The 17,878-nt window shown below is 54.0% G+C and overlaps 1 protein-coding gene across 1 annotated transcript in view; it reads left to right on the forward strand.

Moving 5' to 3' along the window:
- Positions 1-7,280: 7,280 nt before the first annotated feature.
- The window catches only part of PKDCC (protein kinase domain containing, cytoplasmic), a 37,119-nt gene continuing 26,521 nt past the window's right edge, over positions 7,281-17,878 (forward strand). The window contains exon 1 of the mRNA XM_087777084.1: positions 7,281-8,000. Coding sequence (XP_087633210.1) covers positions 7,350-8,000 — 651 coding nt within the window. The 5' untranslated portion in view covers positions 7,281-7,349. The remainder of the gene's footprint in view (positions 8,001-17,878) is intronic.

Here is a 17,878-nt window from a genome sequence, read left to right on the forward strand (position 1 = left end):
GTCCTCATTTGATGTCAACGCATAAAGCTCCACAAATGAAGCCTATGCACACCTGGAGCCCGTCCCCCCTGCATTAAAGTATTAGGTTATTGTTTATTAGGCTGAATGGATATTATGTGTATGTGTGTACAGTTTTTCATTTCAGATAATGAAAAAAAAGTAAAAGTAAGAACCCCAAGAGTGTCTACAAGCCATGAAGAGCTTGGATCAAACTACAAACGCGGGGTCAAGGCAAGTGATTCACTGAGAGGAGGGAGCACTGGGAGCCCTGGGTTGCCTCCTGGGTGCTGCAGGATCAGAGAGGAGTCATGTCCTCTGTGCATGTGGACTTCCCACTTCCCACCCGGGATGTGACTACCCCCCCCACCCCGTTCCCTTTGGGAACAGAGCCCTCTGTGAGCAGCACTGGCTCCACCTACTACTCTGGGGTCCCGATGCTTGGGATGCGGGGCATTTCTAATGTAATATAAATCATCAGATGAAAGAGGGGATTTAAAAACAATTTCTTTTGTGTCTGGTACTTCAAAATACTTTACAAGTTATATCAAGAGGATTTTTAAAAATCTTTCCTTATGAGTTGCTTTCTTTTCCAGAATAGTATCCTTGGAAATGACCCACTGGGTAAAAACAAAACAATAATAAATCCCTGTGAAAAACAGCCGTTTGATTTTCCATGAATGTCATTACCTTCAAAAGCTCGGGAGCCTGTGCTGCGTTTGGGTGGCACCGTGAAGAAGACAGAACAGTCGGAACAGAGAACTGGCAGCAAAGATACCATCAAAGGTCGTCCAGACTGCTGGTAAGTACATTTCTCTGCATATCAAGTTCAAATAAAGAGCTTGCAATGTGAATGCACCGGGTCATGATGCTGCAGTTCACATCAACAAGGTCTAGCAAGACGCAGCCACACCGCGGGTGAAATCAGCGGGAAGGAAAAGCCAGAGAGCAAACAGCTCGCCGAAACACTCAGCGGCAGTAAGTTGAGGCAGCTGCCTGTGCCTTTACCCCATTACGCACTAGATGATGTGACTACTATTTGCACATAGATCCTTACACCCCAGCTGTGCTGTGCTGGCAGGTTTTGTTTTTCCAGGTGCCAGGCAGCACCCAGGAGCTTATGTTCTTAGACTAAGTGGACTTGAGGCTTGCTGCCGTGTCACTCTGGTCAGACCAAACACGTAATTTTTGAAATGCCTGTGAGAGGTGACCTACAGCCTTTGGCATATCCTCAGGGAAGAATCAGCCATGGGAACTCACAACAGCTTTTTTAAACAATTACTGGAAGAGCTCATGGGGCTATTATTCACAGACTGGTAGAGGGGCCTGCCTATGGGAGCTCAGTCTTTCCTCCTGGCATAATGAACTAGGGGAGCTGAGCAGCAAGCAGGAGGAGTGAAAAAGTACTTGAGATGCTTGGAAACATCTGCCTGTCCTCAGCTTACCCACCCTCACTTTTGTACAGAGGGGGGACAAGCCCCGTGCCTTTGCCAGTCCCCGCGTGCCAGGAGGAGCGGGAGCGCTGCTGTAGGTTTTGAAGGCACTTTCCAAGCTGCCCTCGTACTTCTGCGCGTGGTCCTGCCATTTTATTAAATTCTTCTGAAGTTGCTCCTGACCTAAGCTAAGTACTTTTCTATTGACATCAACTTTTGCCACTTCACTATTCACCCCCAGGTTATTAATAAAGCATTAAACAATATTGGTCTGAGTCCTGCTCTCTAGGGCACCTCATTATTAATCTCTTTCCCTACCAGAACTGGCCATTTATTCCATACCCATTTATAACCAGATTTTAATCCATGACAGGACTTTACCTCTCACTTTGTGGTTACCAAGTTTCCTTAACAGTTTCTTGTACGGGTGTTTATCAAAAGGCTTTTGAATGTCCAAATAAATTATATCCTCTGGTTGTTCTTTACCCACTATTTTATTAACTCTTAAAAGTGTAAAAGGTCTGACTGGCAAGATTTATTCTTATAGCAGCTATGTTACTTTTTTTCCTTTGCTTGAGACTCGCTATTTCCCTGCAGATTGTGAAATATTTAAAGCAGTGACCCTCTGAATCTTGTGGCTTGAAGCAGCACCAGATACATTGTCAATGTTTAATTAAAAATAAAAGCGAATGTCATACACTGCTGACTTGCTCAACTACTTCCTTGTAATGAAGTTAATAATGTAAAATTTCCATGAGCTCGCCTGTCTGTGTAAATATTTACAGGGTCTTTATCGCCGCAGCACCAGATTTCCACACGCATTAATGGAGTTATCCTTGTAACACCTCTCTGATACAGGGAAGCTTTAATCCCAACTGCCTGAAGAATCAGGGCACACTGACATCTGGCACATAAAAACCAAACTGCTGTGCTTTGAGAATACAGGTTGGGAGATAAAACACCTTCTCCCACTTACAGATGCTGTATTCACAAAAAATGCAAGAATCGTCACAATTCATAAATGTAATCAAAAAAGCACGGTACCCCAGCGTCTCTTCCCAAGATCTCTAAACCCCAAGTTCATTTTTGCCTTTGGAAAAATGCAGAGCACCGCAGGTAGAGTCCAAGCTTTTTCCTTTTTTGCAGCCTGCCTGTGCTTGCCGGTTTTTGCTGGCTCTACCAGTGACCATTTATTTTGGACTCACACCACACAGCCAGTGTTTCATTATGCATTTTTGCTCCAGCCAGAACTAATACAATTGGCTGCATCTCAGCTTGCCTCAAATATACACGGGAGTGGGTTTCCTGAGAGAACAGGAAGAAACAACATCAAAAAAAGATCATGTTTAAAGTAAAGAGGACTATAAAGATTTTGCCATGTAAGAAAACTTACCAAAGGCTACAAAATATACACGTGCACGGGCCCACCACTGGCCCCACATCCTGGAGGAGAGAGAGGCTTTCCACCCTGCCCTGGAAGCAGAGGAGACCTTGGCAAAGCAGGGAATGACGGAGAGGTTGGACGTGGAGGAGCCCTCAGCAAAAAGGCATGCAGGACATGGACTCGTGTTTTCAAGGGACTTCTGGCCTCACGGCTGAGGCTGGGCTTTCCAAAAAAAGCTCTCCTTCCACATAAACAGCCAGAACAGGTGGCCAGGAATTCAAAAGGTTATGAAGTCCTTTCAAAAAAAATTAACTCCTAAGTGTCAAAGAGGAGCAATGTGAGTGCAGAACATTTCTGGAAGAACAAACTTCCCCAGCAGAAGCTCTGAAAGATGCCCGCTTGTGGGTGTCAACACAGGGACAGTTGAGCTTAGCTTAGCAAAGTTCATTGACTCCATAGACCAGCGACGCCTGTGCAGCCAGGCTGGGAGCATGGAGGGGGACAGGAGCACGGGCGCTTGAGATTGCTCCTGGCCGGGTTTGGATGCAGACTCCCAAACCTCTCTTTCCCGTTGCCCATTCCTGAAACACAAGCTTTGCCTCCAGGACGGCCATGGCTCCTGCAGCGACAAAATGATTTCCCCAAGGAGCAGTCAATATATTGCCACGATCTTAATCTTATTTAGTGTGGTAGCATGGTTTTAATTTTTCCGTGTTTGATCCCTCAGCTTTAGGAATATTGATAGAAATAGGGACTGTGAAGATCAAATAAAGAGCAGCCTGTTGCATATGAAAAAATACCCTTCAGTCCTCACTCTCTCCGCGGTGATTCAGCTTTTCCAACTGCGCTGCCGAGATAAAAGGCTCGCATGTGAGCAGACGTGTTAGCAAGGTCTGTAACGCTTTCAGCGCACCGGCTTGCAAAAGAGCCTTGGCTGCGGGAGCAGATACCATCTACTCCTAAATCTCCTTCAGCGGCGGGGAGGCCGGGGGCGCGGCTGGGGATGCAGAAAAGACTTTTTGCCCCCGCTTCACGCCGGCACGGGCTGTTTGCTGCTCGCCGCAGCTCGCTGTTGACTTTAGTCGGTAGCTGGTTTCCCCGGCAGCGCGGTGGAAGGAGGCTGGCAGCCCCTCCTCGCCCCGCCGGGCCGGGCCGGGCCGGGCCGGGCCGGGCCGGGCAGCGCCGCCCGCCCGCCCGCGCCCCCGGGGCCGCCCGCCCGCCTCGGCCCGGCACCGCCGCCCGCCCTAATCAGTGGCAGACCCCGGGCGCGGGGTAATTAGAAACATGGAAGGGGCTTTCTGTCTTTTGAAATCTGTCTCTCAACATCAAAGTGCTCCGCGCAAGTCGTCCTCCAGAGGTCGGCTCCCGTATCTAAATGAGTGATGTATTTCATGGTATCTGTCGGGACGGATATAATGAAGAAAACCGGCTTTGAGATGGGGCGTGATGTGAAAAACAGGTGGCCCGCTTTAATGGGTTGCGGAGCATCTGTTTTGCAGTCCGGTTGTGTTCCCGTAAACGGCGCAAACACGGCGGGCCGGCGGCGGGCGCGCAGCCTCCGCGGGCGCGCAGTCTCCGCGGCGCCAGGCGCTGCCCGGCCCGAAGCGGCGCGTTTCTGGGGAGAGGCAAAGGGGAAGGCAGAAGGGCGGCTCTGCTCCCCGGCCCCTTGGGCCGCTCTCCTTAAATCACTGCCTCCTCACGGTGACAAGCAAAGCCCGACCCCCCCATTTCGCTGCAGACCCTCTCCTCCCCGTCCTGCAAGAAGAGCGGGCACTGCCTCCACCTCGCGGAGAGGTACCCCCTCCCCCCCAAACACACCCAAAGCACCCAGGGGTGCAGGTGCCGTGCGAGGTCCCCGGTAATGCAAGCTTCCCCCCCCACCCCACCCTCGCCCCGGGCGCGCTGGCCCTGCACCCCCTGGGCCACCATCCCCTTTCGTGGCGGGCACACGGCCCCTCGGAGGAGCCAGCCCACCCCCCGCTCCAAGAGGCTGTTGGCCTCCGGTCGCCCCCAGTTTGTCCTGTAAGAAATATTCCGCTGAGATCACACCGCTTGCTGGTAACGTTTCCAGCGCCTCCGCCTTTCTCGGCTTGCTCAGCCGCTCCGACTTTATTCTGACTCTATCTGTGCAGTCATAGAAAGTGTTGGCTAACATCAACCAAGCCATAAATCCAGCCGAGCGTGCACGTTTCAAGTGCTCACGGGCAAATCGCCGTGATTTCCCTGGAGGGCGCGCAGGACGGCGGGCTGCGCGCCTGCTGCGTGCCTGCTGCGCGGCGGCTGCGCGCCTGCTGCGCGGCGGCTGCGCCTGGCTCGGGATGCGCGCACTGGCGAAGCCCTCCGCGGTGAATTCATCAGCAATGTGAGATTTAAGATGACCGACTGGATAATATTGCAATAATAACTGCCCTGCCGGGGGGAGGTCGGGTACGTTCAGCTCTCCAAACCCACGGCAGGAAGGCAATGCCAGCCTCCCGCCGCCTGCGGGGGACCGGGGGGGGATCCCACTCAAAACCGGGAGGGCTGCAGGTGTGGGAAACACATTTCATATCGTTATGAACCCGCTTACTTTGCAAAAAAAAAATTTATCCCGGCCTGCAACCCTGTCCTCCTCTACACCCGTGAAATCTCACTGAGCGCAGCAGGAACCGGGGCTGGCTCGGGAAATCTGCAACGAAGCTGCCCTGGCATGGCTGAAAGATAAAAATCCCGCTGCTCCCGCTAGATAAGAACAGAAACGATTGGGGGGGTGCGGGGTGGAAAGACCCCAAATCCCCCCAAAACTCAAACAACAAAAACCCCCAAACCACCAATCCCCCGGGATACAGCAAGCATAAAAGCGCGGCTGTTCCCCACCCCCAGCGAACTTCCCTCCCACCCCCGCGGCCGCGGCCAGCGCAGGTGGCACCGCCCCGGCGGGCGGAGCGAGCACCGCGGGGCGGCGCGCAGCGGCCGCGGGGCGGCGCGGAACGGCGCGGAAGGGCCCGCCGCGGCCGGGAGCCCGCTGCCCTGCCGGGCACAGCCCACCCCCGTGTCATTTTTATTTTAATTGGTGATTACGCGCCCCCCCCGTTACGTTTATGTGGTGCTTAGTGCCGGGCTGCGGGAGCCCCGGCGGGAAGGGGAGCCCTGCCCGCCCCGTGTGCGGGGCCGCGGGCGGGCCGTGCCGCGCCGTGCCGCCGGTGGCTGCGGAGGGCTCTCGGGGGGGCAGCGGCAGGAAGGCGAGGCTGCCGAGAGAAGCGGTGGGTCGCCCACAGCCCCTCCGGAGCGGCCTCCGCCCGCTCTCGCCGCTGCCTGCGGCCGCCGGGCGCTTCCCCGCGGGTCCGGGCGCCGGCGGCGGGCGGGCGGGGGCCGGGGCTGAGCCTCCCCGAGCGCCGCTTTCTGTCGGCTCTGGAGGAACGCTGGCCGCCACAGCACGCTGCCGCCGCCGATTTCTTTCTCCTTCTCCCCCCCCCCCGCCCCCCTTTTTTTTTTTTTGGTATGTCCGATGTGTATTACCTAAATGGCTCGTCCCTTTCCCTTATTGGAAATGATTTCCCGCTTCCATTGTGGTGAACTTTGCCTCGCCTGACTCTTTACGGCTTTTCTCTTGTTGATGGGCTTGCCTTTGTGGAAGTTTCGCGGGCCGATTGTATTTGTTAATTAGTTGCTAACAGCATCGTAATGTGGGCTTGATGGATAACCATGTCATTAGCACTCACCCCTGCAATTCACATCTCCAGCAGGGCAGGGGCGACCCCATGCCGGCACCGTGATTTGTGGCTGCGGTCTCGTGTGCGTGACACGCACCCACCCCAGCCCACCTCCCCGCTCCCCTGCCCCGCCCGCCTCCGCGCCCGCCTGCTGCCGGGAAAAGGCACCGCACCCCCCTCCTCTCCGCGGGTCCGCGGGTGCTTGCGCCCCCCCCGCGGCTGCCGGCGGCAGGGCAGCCCGCACGCACCGCTACCGGCGCGACTTGCACCGCGGACACGCGTGGGAAGGACCGCAGCTCCCGCCTCGCCCGGCGGCGGCAGCCCCGATCCCAACGCCGGGGCCGCGGCGCCCGTCGGAGGGGTCCCCCCGCCCCGCCCCGCGCCTTCCCCGCCGGGGGGCTCGGCCGAGCCTGGGAGATGTAGTCCCGGCTCCCGGGCTCGCCGGAGGCCGGCGGGGCTTCCGCGGGGGACTACGTTTCCCAGGCCCCCCTGCTGCTCGGCCGGCCGCGGGAAGGGCCGGGCTGTCAATCAGTGCGCGTCGGCGCGGGTAGCGGGCCGGGGATCCCCCCCGCCCTCCTCCCTCCGCGTCCCGCTAATAATAAGTGCTTCAGAGGCTTAAAAGCAGGGAGGCAAGTGTCATGCGGGCGCGGCGTAAGGGGCTGAGCTGCGGCTGAGCGCCCGGGTCCGCTCTGCCGCCGGCACAGCTCGGAGGAAAAAAAAAAAGGGGGGGGGAGGGAAGGGGGAAAAAAAAAAAAAAAAAAAAAAAGCCTCGGAGCTGGTTCCCGGGCAAGGGGCGAGAGGAGAGAAGCCCGAAAGGCTGGACAAGCCGGCAGCGAAGTGGCGATGAGGCGCAGGAAGACGGCGGTGGCGGCCGGCTGCTGCCTCGCCTTCCTCCTGGGCACCCTGCTCAACCTCCTCTTCATCCCCGGCTCCGAGCACCCGCCGCCCCGCGACGGGGCGCCCCCCTCCCCGCCCGGCGCCCCCCTCTACCCGCCGGAGGAGGAGGGGGGCGGCGGCGGCCGGGCCGCCCTGGCGCGGCAGATCCGCGAACGCTACGAGGAGGTGCTGCGCTACCGGCAGCACCGGGCGGCGGCGGGGCGGCGGCCGCTGCGGCCGCGGGAGCGGCGCCTGATGGACCTGGCGCCGCCGCGCACCTCGGCGGAGCAGCCGGGGCCGCGGGGCCGAGGGGCGGCGGGGCCGCGGGCCGGCGCCTCGGCCGAGCTCTCGCTGGAGCCGCCGCTGCTGGGCTGCCGCGACATCCGCAATGTCAGCGGCGTGCAGTACTTGGGCTCGGGCTACACCAAGGCGGTCTACAAGGCGGTGCTCAACCGCACGCTGGCCGTGGCGCTGAAGGCGGTGGACTTCGGCGGGCACGACATCGCCCACTGCGTGCGGCAGTTCTCCGCCCTGGGGGACTGCTACCGCCTGGCCGCCTACAAGATCGTCAAGGAGATGATCCTGCTGCAGCGCCTGCGCCACGCCAACGTCCTGCAGGTACGCGGGTCCTGCGCGGCCGGCCGCGGAGCCCCGCCGAGGCGGGTGGGCTGCGCTGCGCCGCGCCGCTTTTCCGCCGCTGTCTTGGCCCCGCCGCGGGCAACCTGTCGGTGCCGCCGGGCCGAGCGTGAGCGGAGAGCGGGCCGGGGCCGGGGCCGTGCCGCGGAGCCCCCGAGGGCTAACCTCCCCGTGGGGAGAGGCGCGGCGGGGACCGGCGGTGCGGACACCGAGGTCCCCGCGGGCAGGGCGGCTCCTCTCCTCCCCTCCGCTCCGCTCCGCGTCGCGGGCCGGGGGGCAGGCCGGAGGCCCGGCGGCGGGCGCTTTCCGCCCCGTCGGCGCCGCTCACCCCCGCCGGCAAGCGCTGCGCGCCGGGCCCGCGGCAGGGCCGGGGAGCGGCCGGGATGCGGCGCCGGGTGCAGGGCTGCCCTCACCGGCGTCCTCCCGCCGCGGCCGGCCTTGCGGCTTGCTTTCCGATGGCTCTTCCTCCTAAATAATACCGAGATGGGGAGGGGGCGAGGGCGAGGGCCGGGGAAGGACTCGGAGGTTAAAAAGCGCTCCCCAAATGTAGGCACTGAGGCCGTCCTGGACGCAAGCGCCGCTTGCCCCGGGCACCCTCGGAGAGGAGGCGGCGGGGGGCACCCCGGCAGCGTCGGCGGTGGCTGCCGCCGGGCGCAGCCTCGGGGCCGGCGCCGCGCTGGGTGCCCGCAGCCCGGGCCCACGCAGCGGCCCACGCACGGAGCGCCCCAGCGGGCCGGGCCGAGCGTTGGCCGTGTCGGTCGGCCCTCGCCAGGCGGGCTGCGCAGTAGGGCTGTTCCACATCGGCGTGAATCTCGGCGGGTCCACTTGGATGTAAATGCTGGTGTGGAAATTCCTATTGCGTTTCGCATAGCGTGAGCGTTGCAGTAGAATAAAAAAACGAACGTTAGACCAGACGGTCTCACAGTAGGTGCTTTTTGAACTGACTCGAGTGAAGGAGTTTTGTGTTTCTCCAGCAGCAGCAGCAGGAGTACCAGCTCCCCCACGAGAACTTCAGATCCCAACGATCAAAGCTCTCGAGTTTCATATACTGTTCAAAGAAGGGGTAGTCATGATTTATCCACGACAAGAAAACAGATATTAAAATTCCTGCCTGCCTGCCTTCCTTCCTTCCTTCCTTCCCATGTGCATATCCCTTCCTCAGTGGTGCCAGGTCGAACTATATTGCATGAGGAGAGCAACATCTAGCACGTTACGAGGAGCTGTGCTCCTAGTAAGGATGTTGCTTGCTCCTCTGTCGCTGTGCGGAGTTCTTGTTGGGAATACCCGCGCTGGGGTGCAGCCATCGTTACTGATGGAGTTGACAGGAGGAAATACACCCGACAGTTGTAAGCGCGGGGGGGGACTTTTTTTTTTCCCCCGAGGTTGTTTCGCTTGCTCGGTGGAAGCCAGCTGGCCAGGTCGAGCTCGAAGCGTGTGTTTTTAAACTTGTCGTTTTGCTAGGCACTGGTGTGTTTCTTCCCCGTGTTACTCGTGTGTCGTTTTCTGCTCTGGAAAGATTAATTTGTAAATAGCTCGTCCTCCTCCCAAAACGGAAGGGGTCCGCGCTGTCCGTGAAGGGTCCCCGGCAGGCGCCGGGGTGCTGCTGGCGTGCGGCGGCGGGAGCCCGGCAGGGCGGGCTGCGCTGCCCCAGCCCCGCTCCCAAACCCCGGAGGGGCCGCGGGGCTGCACCGCTCCGCTGGCTGGTGCGGGGTGGGCGCTGGAGGGGGAGGCGGAGGCGAGGTGCGGGGTGGCCCTTGGCGAGGAGGGCCGGGGCTGCAGCCGCTGGAGGAGGATGAGCAGGCGCTTCCACAAGCGCCGGGAGGAGAAACACGCCCAGCCTCCGTGCTGGGAAAACGCTCTCATGGGCAAAAATCCCGCGTGTTAATTAGGGCTTCATATTTACATGCCACCCAATTTAAAAACAGATTACGCTTAAATCAGAAACTCGTTTTCAGTTTCGTTCCGACTTTGTCATCGCGTTGGCTGTTGGCAGCCCTCCTCTCCATCAGCCCCTGGCAGGGCCGCCTGGCTGAGATCAGAAGAGCCCCGAGCATCACCGACCTTTTTCTTTAGCAGATTTCATTCTAGGGACGCTCGGGGCGAGGCTGCTGCGCCGTGAGTGAGGGATAAACGTTTGATAAGACATTCCCTTGAAAGGAGGCTGTAAAAATCGACCTGACAGGCTTTATCTAGGCACGGACGGGGCAGCCGTATGGGCCAGGAATAGGTCTCTGGTGTCACGCTGGAGTCGTAAAACCGGGGCAGAAAATGGGCACCAGCGAGCATCGTGAAATTTGTTGATGATGTCTCTGTTAAAATCTCCAAGGGGACAGGATCTACCGACCTCAAGACTGATTTTTACCTTGTTTTCAGCGGAAGCTGGCCCAGGGCTTAGAAATCACTGTCCAGGGTTTGCGGCCGAGGGAGAGGAAACCGGTTCAAAATCTCCTCCCCTCTCCTCTGGCTTTTGACAGCCGCTTCGGCTGGAAGCTGAAGTAGGACCCATCCTGCCTGCGGATGCCAGAGGCACCACACAACGTCTGCTGGGCCAGCAAAGGCCGGGAGCTTTCCTGCCGTTCCTCCTTACCTCTTTTTTGCTCCTTACCCCCTCCCCGGCGGCTCCCGGCATACCCAGAGAGGAGCCGGCCGCTATAAATAGCCGGCGGGCATGCCACCCTGCTGCCAGCCGCCGTGCCGGGGGAGGGCAGGGCTGGCGGGCAGCCTGCAGCGGCAGCCCCGGCTGGCTCGGGGGGAGCCGGGGGGGTTCAGGCACGGAGCGGGGCTTTCCCCTCCCTCCGTGCGGCGGCGGGGGCGAGCACCCCCAGCGCTGCCACCTGCCCGCAGCGCCCGGCTGCGGGGCCGCCCGGGGCCGGAGGCGAACCGGGGCTGGCTTCAGGCGAGCGGGAGGTGAAGACTGAAGGAGCGGGGTGTGTGTGGGGGGGGAAGCGTCTGTGTGGGCAGGCGGGCGGCCCCAGCCCTGTCCCGTCGCGTCCCGTCCCCCCCGGCTGCCTTGTCCCCGGCCGCTCCGGAGCGTCCCCGGCCCCGGTCAGGGGCTATTTGGGGTGAATGCGTTCGTGGGTTTCTTTTGCTGGAAATAGTTTGGTGTAGGTTCAGTCCCAGGAAAGGAGGTTTTCCTGTAAATCTCTGGCAGCTGACAGCCTGAAGTGTAGTTTGTAAGATAACAGGCTTGTTCTTTACTGTCTCAGCAGTTCCCATTCTGGCCTGTCTCTTGTCAAAATCAGCTTTTTTTTTTTTTTTTTGCCATCCTTTTAAAAGACTTGATTATTGTACAATATATGATAGAGGGGGAAAGAGCTCTTTCCAGAAAGCACCACTGCCTTCAGACAGCATGTTGACATATCCACCGTGCCCTCCGCCTGGGGAAGGAGCCAGATGTGTCAGCTCCGGCAGATGTGGCGAATCAAGTCTATCAAAAGAAACGTGGAAAACCGGCAAGAGGGAGAGTGGTTTTGCATTGGCCAACGCTGAGGCGAAGGCAGCTTGCCTTCCTATGTTTATTTCCCTGCTCTGCCCATCACTTGCGTGCCCGCCGAGGCATCCATCGCCCCCCTTTCCCCCCCTGTCTGGGGTAGCCCCCGGCCCGCTGCAGCTTGCCAGGCCTGCCCGAGGCTCCCTGGGGTGGCAGCCGCTGGGGAAGGGCAGGTGCAGGTGGCGGTGGAAATGTATTTGCTTTGGAGTGGGGAAGAGAGGGGTAGTTCATTAAAGTTGATTTTATAATGAAGGGCACTGGGGACGAGGGGGAACTGGGTCACTGATCTATTGTAACAGGGGATTTAGCGGCCCGCTAATTGCTTTGCAGTTGCTCTGTGTCGAACGCGGTGCCTGATCTCTTCCTTTCCCTCCGTGCTGCGGTTTCTTTTCTTGCAAAGTTCAAATGCTGCTGCCTGAATCCTGGCTTTCCATGCATTTTAGTGGGGAAGATGATTTAGTGTGCTTTAATTCCTCCCTGCCCCTATTTGAGGAAGAAAAGAAAATCAAACCATTTGCAGTTAATTTCAAACAATGAGCGCGATTGTAAAGACACAAAGGCAATGTTTGATTTACTGTAATAATGTAATTATAGCCCTGGAGTATCAGAATTAAGGGTGTTGCCATTCATGGGCATAAGCGGTTCTTTGGAGGAATTCTTTCTTCTTTTGCATTGCTGAAGCTGAAACGAGGGGAGGGAAGGTTTGAGAGTGCAGATGTCTGGAAAAGTGCAAGCTTATTTCTGTGACATCTATTTATCAGCACTTCTAGCGTGAATTCACAAGGATTCATTTAGGAAGGAGCTACCGCTTTCTTAAAGACAAACACAAAAGCTCAGGGGAAAGGGCTGGCTTTCTCTGAAAGCAGCGGAAGACACCAGCCGCTAACAGAACCGCTGGTTTGCTGACTGCCCAGAGAATGCTGTTTCATTTGGCTTATTTAGCTTTAGTGTGAAGTTAAAAGAGGGAGATGAAATACTGAGATGGCATCCACACTAAAAAAAGTCACCATCCCAGTTACGATGTCAAAGCAGTCTCTGTGTGAATTGGTTCAGTTAGCTCTAGTGTATTTGTTAGTGATTTGTTTTAAATGGTCATGATTACAGTGAGAATATTTATCACTCAGAAAATGCATTGAATAAAATAGTACTGAAAATAATACATCAGTTGCTGTTGACAAGTTCGGTAGACTTAAGATGTGCTAGCCGGTCATGATATTTTTAAATACCTATTTTTACATAAGATTTTCTTTTCTTTACATGTGATAATTAACAGACATTTTACCCTGATGGTTTCCCTATACATATGCATAGCCAGCAGGATAAGGCAGTTTTAATTTTAATGTGAGAATTAAAATACTAAAGCTTTGTATACAGTTTGCTTATTCCAAGTGGAAGTAGACAGTCTTTCCATGTCTGAAGAAACTCAATATACAATTAATTTCCAGTGCAAATACATTTGCGTAGGGAGTGTATGGACTCTTGAAGGTCTGGTCCTTCCCCATCCTTCTTGCATGAATCCACTGTTGTTCTCACAGAAAGGAGGGGGGAAGGGGAGATCAAACCATGGTGGAAACAGCTCCTTGGGGACCTCTTCCCTGTTGCCAGCGGGTGGGCATTGAATCCCCTTTGTGGTGTCAACGGTGCAGGATTCCCAGTAACAAGCCTTGATCTGCAGTTGGCTGGAGTTTGCCCATGACAACTTTGGGAATGGCTGGTCTGAGAAGAGTGCTGTGATTGCTGATACCAGTTGGTGAGTGACTGCATGGAGAATTTGTCATTCTGAATTTTGCATGGGGCAGCAGAGGTTCACAGCTCTTGGGAGCAAACCTTTCAAAACCAAGCACCTAATGAGAATTCACCTTCCAGGCTGGGGCTGGGGCTGGCTGGGGTCTGACCACGCGCTCCATGTGTGGTCATCAGTAGGGGATTGCTGCAAGGAGGAGGGTCGGTTTAGACGGGGAATTTTTTCCAATGCTTTTCTAAAGTAGCTCAGTTGAGCTGCTCTTGGGACAGGTTGGCTAAAGATGAATGAGACCACCACACACGGTGCAAGACCAGGCTGACGCCATCTGTTTAACTGGATCAGAGGAACTTCAGGTCATGGGCAGATGAGCCTGCCAAAGCCTGGTGAGGTGGCAGGAGAGGTTTGCACTGCTGGCTCGCCACCGCGTTCCTCTGGTAAGGCTGCCACCACCGCTGCCCGGCGAGCAGAGATGGAACTGCTTCTTTGTCCCAGTCGCTCCACTGCTTGACGTTGCCGTAGGTGCGCCTTGCAGGACACGAGGTGTCTGAGTCACTTGGGCATCCTTTAAAATCGTTAGTGGTGGTCGATATAGGGTGTCAGGACTGGACATTTCCGTGGGTGGAGAGAAAAAAGCAGGCAGTGCCACCTACTGATGGCTCGGTGGAGACAGCTCGCTGCTGCTAACAGATGTCCCCACAGCCCCAAGGAGCTCGGGGTGGAGTGGAGAAGGGCAGAGAGAGCAGACAGATGCGGTTTGGCAAGGAAAGAAGAATTATACAAAGTGCTGCTTTATTGTAAGACTGCTTCCCAAAAGGCCCAGATGTTATCCTGCACTTTTAAGAGTGAAGAAAGGATCTGTTAACAAGAACTCCAGAGCTGCTGGAAGCGCAGAGCTGATACAATTGCAAACCAACTCTAACCGTTCATGTCAGTGGAAGGCAAGTGCGTCCTGATGCTGAAGTTGCCAAATGACGGGTTTTCCCATTGAATTGCATGGGATGGCAGAGGCTGTTCAACTTGCAACGCTGTCGGCAGGAAGAGCTTTCCATAAGGCATGTGCCATCACAGAAGTTAAAAAGGCTACATCGTCTGTCCTTTTGAAAGCAGCATTCATAAAACTAATCCCAGTCATTTGTTGAATGATTTCTATGATTGCTTCTCAGTTTTATGTGCCATGTAAATCATTCCAGAAGACTCTGGTTTGAATTTCTGCCTCCTTTATGGGAGCTGATGACTTGCAACCTCATCCAGTTTCCTTCAGGGGAGCCCAGCACTGCTCCCTTCTGTGCAGCAGCTTGGGGAGATCCCTGGTCACCATGGGATGCTGTGGGTGCGATCAAGTTCTCCCTTGTTGCTTGCTTTTTTTCATAGGTGTGACAATAAGTGAACAAGGCCACTCCACCCTGTGAATATCCTGGCCTGGAAATTAGTTATGACCGGGGCAGAACTGCAAGGGAAGGCATATGTTTTTTAGAGTTTCTCTTTTCAGTTGTCCCCATCTCCCCCCTGCCAAACGTGGGGTAGCTAGGTAAACCTCTTCTCCCTGGTATCCAGTGAGAGGACGTGTGGGAATGGTTCAAAGCTGCACCAGGGGAGGTTTAGACTGAACATTAGGAATCATTTCTTTACCAAGAGGGTGGTCAAACACTGGAACAGGCTTCCTAGAGAGGCGGTCGACACCCCAAGGCTGTCAGTGTTTACGAGGCATTTGGACAGTGCCCTTAATAACATGCTTTAACTTCTGATCAGCCCTGAGGTGGTCAGGCAGTGGGACTAGATGATCATTGTAGGTCCCTTCCAACTGAAATTATCCTGTCCTGTCCCGTCCTGTCCTGTCCTTGCAATGGATGGTTGTGGCCCTTTTGTACATGCTCTGTCTTCTCGTTGCAGCCATATTTTGGGAAGGGCTGGTCGGGCTGTGGTGGTTAGCCAAGGAGGCGGGAGATGACCCCCTGGAAGGACACACCAGGGCTGGCAGAGCTCTGCTCCTCTGGCCCTCTGCTTGCCACACAGGCACAGAGAGCGTTGGTGGACTCGGGCATGAGCTGGCCCACTCTTAGAAGCGTTGCAGCCCTGGCTTATGAAGTGTCTGTGTCAGATATACCAGCTGGGTTTTTTTAAAGGTCTTTTTCATGGATTTTTGTGCCAACACAGTCATCTGATGGTTCAGATTGGGGCCTTGTGGCATCTAACTCCCATTGCAATTTTTCATTTCTATGATGGCCATGAAAAACTTGACAAGAGCTAGTTCTCACAGGCACTGTGCTAATACTAATATTGACTCTAGACTAATTTTAAAGGAGTTGTTATTTTTTGTCACACTCAGCTGAACCACTCAGTTTAGGTAGTAGACACCAAACATGGATGTTTTATATTGCTTTAGGCCAAATTTGGAACGACATAGTTTGGGAAGAGTTGCCTTTTTTTTGGCCTATGTAGCTGCAGATAGACTCCAAGCTTATTTTAAAGATCGCCATGATAAAGTACACAGTGATACGGCTCAGATACCTAAGAAAGAAGAATTACACAGATGGGTCTAATGAATCCAAGTCAAGCTTTTCTGAACGCGCGATGCACAGAGCTTGACAGTTTTGTAGTGCAAAATCACGTCATAACGAAGGGTTAAACTTGCGGTGCAGTGGAACTGAATGCAGTCCTGTGGATGGAGGTCAGGGGAACTTCTGGGCTGGCTATTTACAAGATAATGAACTGGCCTCCAGTGATATCAGCCTGTTTCCATTCAAATCATGGTTGTATGAGTGATCTATTTGTCTTCACTGGAAGGCTTTACAAGAGTAGGCTACTTGTGTGACTAAATATTTGCAGGGTTGGGCCTTGAGCTTGTGCAGTGCAATGCAAATTCAAAGTGCTGTAAATGTTTTTGGTAGAAGAATTTTCCACTTCAGAGTGTAAGGAAAGCCGGGAGAGTAAAAGGGAGATAACGCTACTAAATCATAAGATTATGGCCAACATAGTATGTGTTTGAACAGCAGGTATGCATGGATATGTATACACACACATACATATAAAATAGATGGAGATATCTGTGGGCCTCTGTGGATATACCGACAGATATGGTTAGATATACATACGTGCGTGTTTCTAAATAATGCATTCCAGTTTTTCTACTAATGAACTTCCATGTTTAGTAACAGTGCCAGGTATGAGATTCTCGTACCTTCTAGCTCTTCTGGAGTTTAGTGCTGATCGTAATAATACATTTATAAACAAGAGCCTAGGCAGTGCTGTGAATTTTAGAGTTTAATATTTGAATTACCCACTGCTTGCTCTCGGTTCCAGTATCCAGCAGCAGAGGAAATCCTGCCTCACAGCTGTCAGCACACAGTTTTGGTCCCGCTCTTAAAAGGTTCTGCGTGGTGCTGGGATGCCCTGTATGAAAGTCTTTTTCCAGTGGAGCTCAGCACTTGGCAGGGCTTGGTTGCTAGATCTCAATGAGGAAAACCAATTCACTTCTCATGCATCGTCTCTATATATCCTGTAGCAGAAAGGCTGATGTTGGATCCATCTTTGTTAAGTTTAGGCCTTTCAGGGAACTCATCCTTTGCCCAGTGAGATGCATGTTACAGCTTTGCGGATGCTTTTGGGCTGCACAGGTGTGGCAATATATAAAAATATTTTAATATCTATTTATATTTATAAAAACATACTAAAATAGAGCTACAGATACTATGTGTATATATCATCTATAGAAACACACATATATATGTCATATATACACAAATACATACATATACGTGCTTGTGTGTATATTTATATATGTGTATACCATCAGATGTGTGTATATTTAGATATGTATATACCATCAGCAATGAAGGGAAATATTTAAAACCCAAGGGATGACTAGATCTTAGAGTGACATAAACATCTCAAATCATGTATTGGTAAATCATAGCTGTATCAGGCAGCGCTGTATGTTTGTGCTCTCGCAGGAACTGTCCCAGTGCTCCAGGAATGAAAGGTGAATCCAAGGATTGGTTGCATAGAAAATATTACATTCACTTTGATAGCAAGAAAGTGGCAGGAGCTTCTAAAATGTGCTGTTCTGGTTTTGATATGTAGCAGCTCAAACAAGTGCCTCGTCAAATGGCTAGCAATGTCAGTGGCAGCTTTTTATTTCCCCTGGCCACCAAGTCACTACAAAATACAATCTTGACACAACCAGTTTTGATTAAGTAACCCTGTGTCCATGTATTTTTGATATTAAAGGCTGTGGCAAGTGTTGACTACTGTTGCTCTTCATAAATGTGAGATTTTTTTTTTTTTAATTGCACTTTTCTATTGTGGGCAGCAGTTAGGCCTTACTGTAGTGTAGGTAGGTTGGGCAAATTAAAAGAGAAGAGAATTAGGTTTCTAGAAATTACTGCTGGTGTAATGCAGTTGAATGTGTCACATATATTACAGCTGGAAATAGTGTTCTTGAAGTTCCTGGAGTTACGGAAATCTCATGTTCATTAAAGAAAAAAGGGGGAAATTTCCAGCTTATGTGGTTGTAGAGAAAATCTAAAGATTGTGAACATGGAGGGCTAAAAAGTAGCAAGGCACAGAAAAAGATTCACCATGTGTTGTGATTTTTTTAGGGAAATCGCATGGTCTATACAGGGGAGT

Source organism: Nipponia nippon, unplaced genomic scaffold (assembly GCF_047370975.1).
Source record: "Nipponia nippon isolate SJK-2023a ecotype South Korea unplaced genomic scaffold, ASM4737097v1 scaffold_4, whole genome shotgun sequence".
NCBI classification, from domain to species: domain Eukaryota; kingdom Metazoa; phylum Chordata; class Aves; order Pelecaniformes; family Threskiornithidae; genus Nipponia; species Nipponia nippon.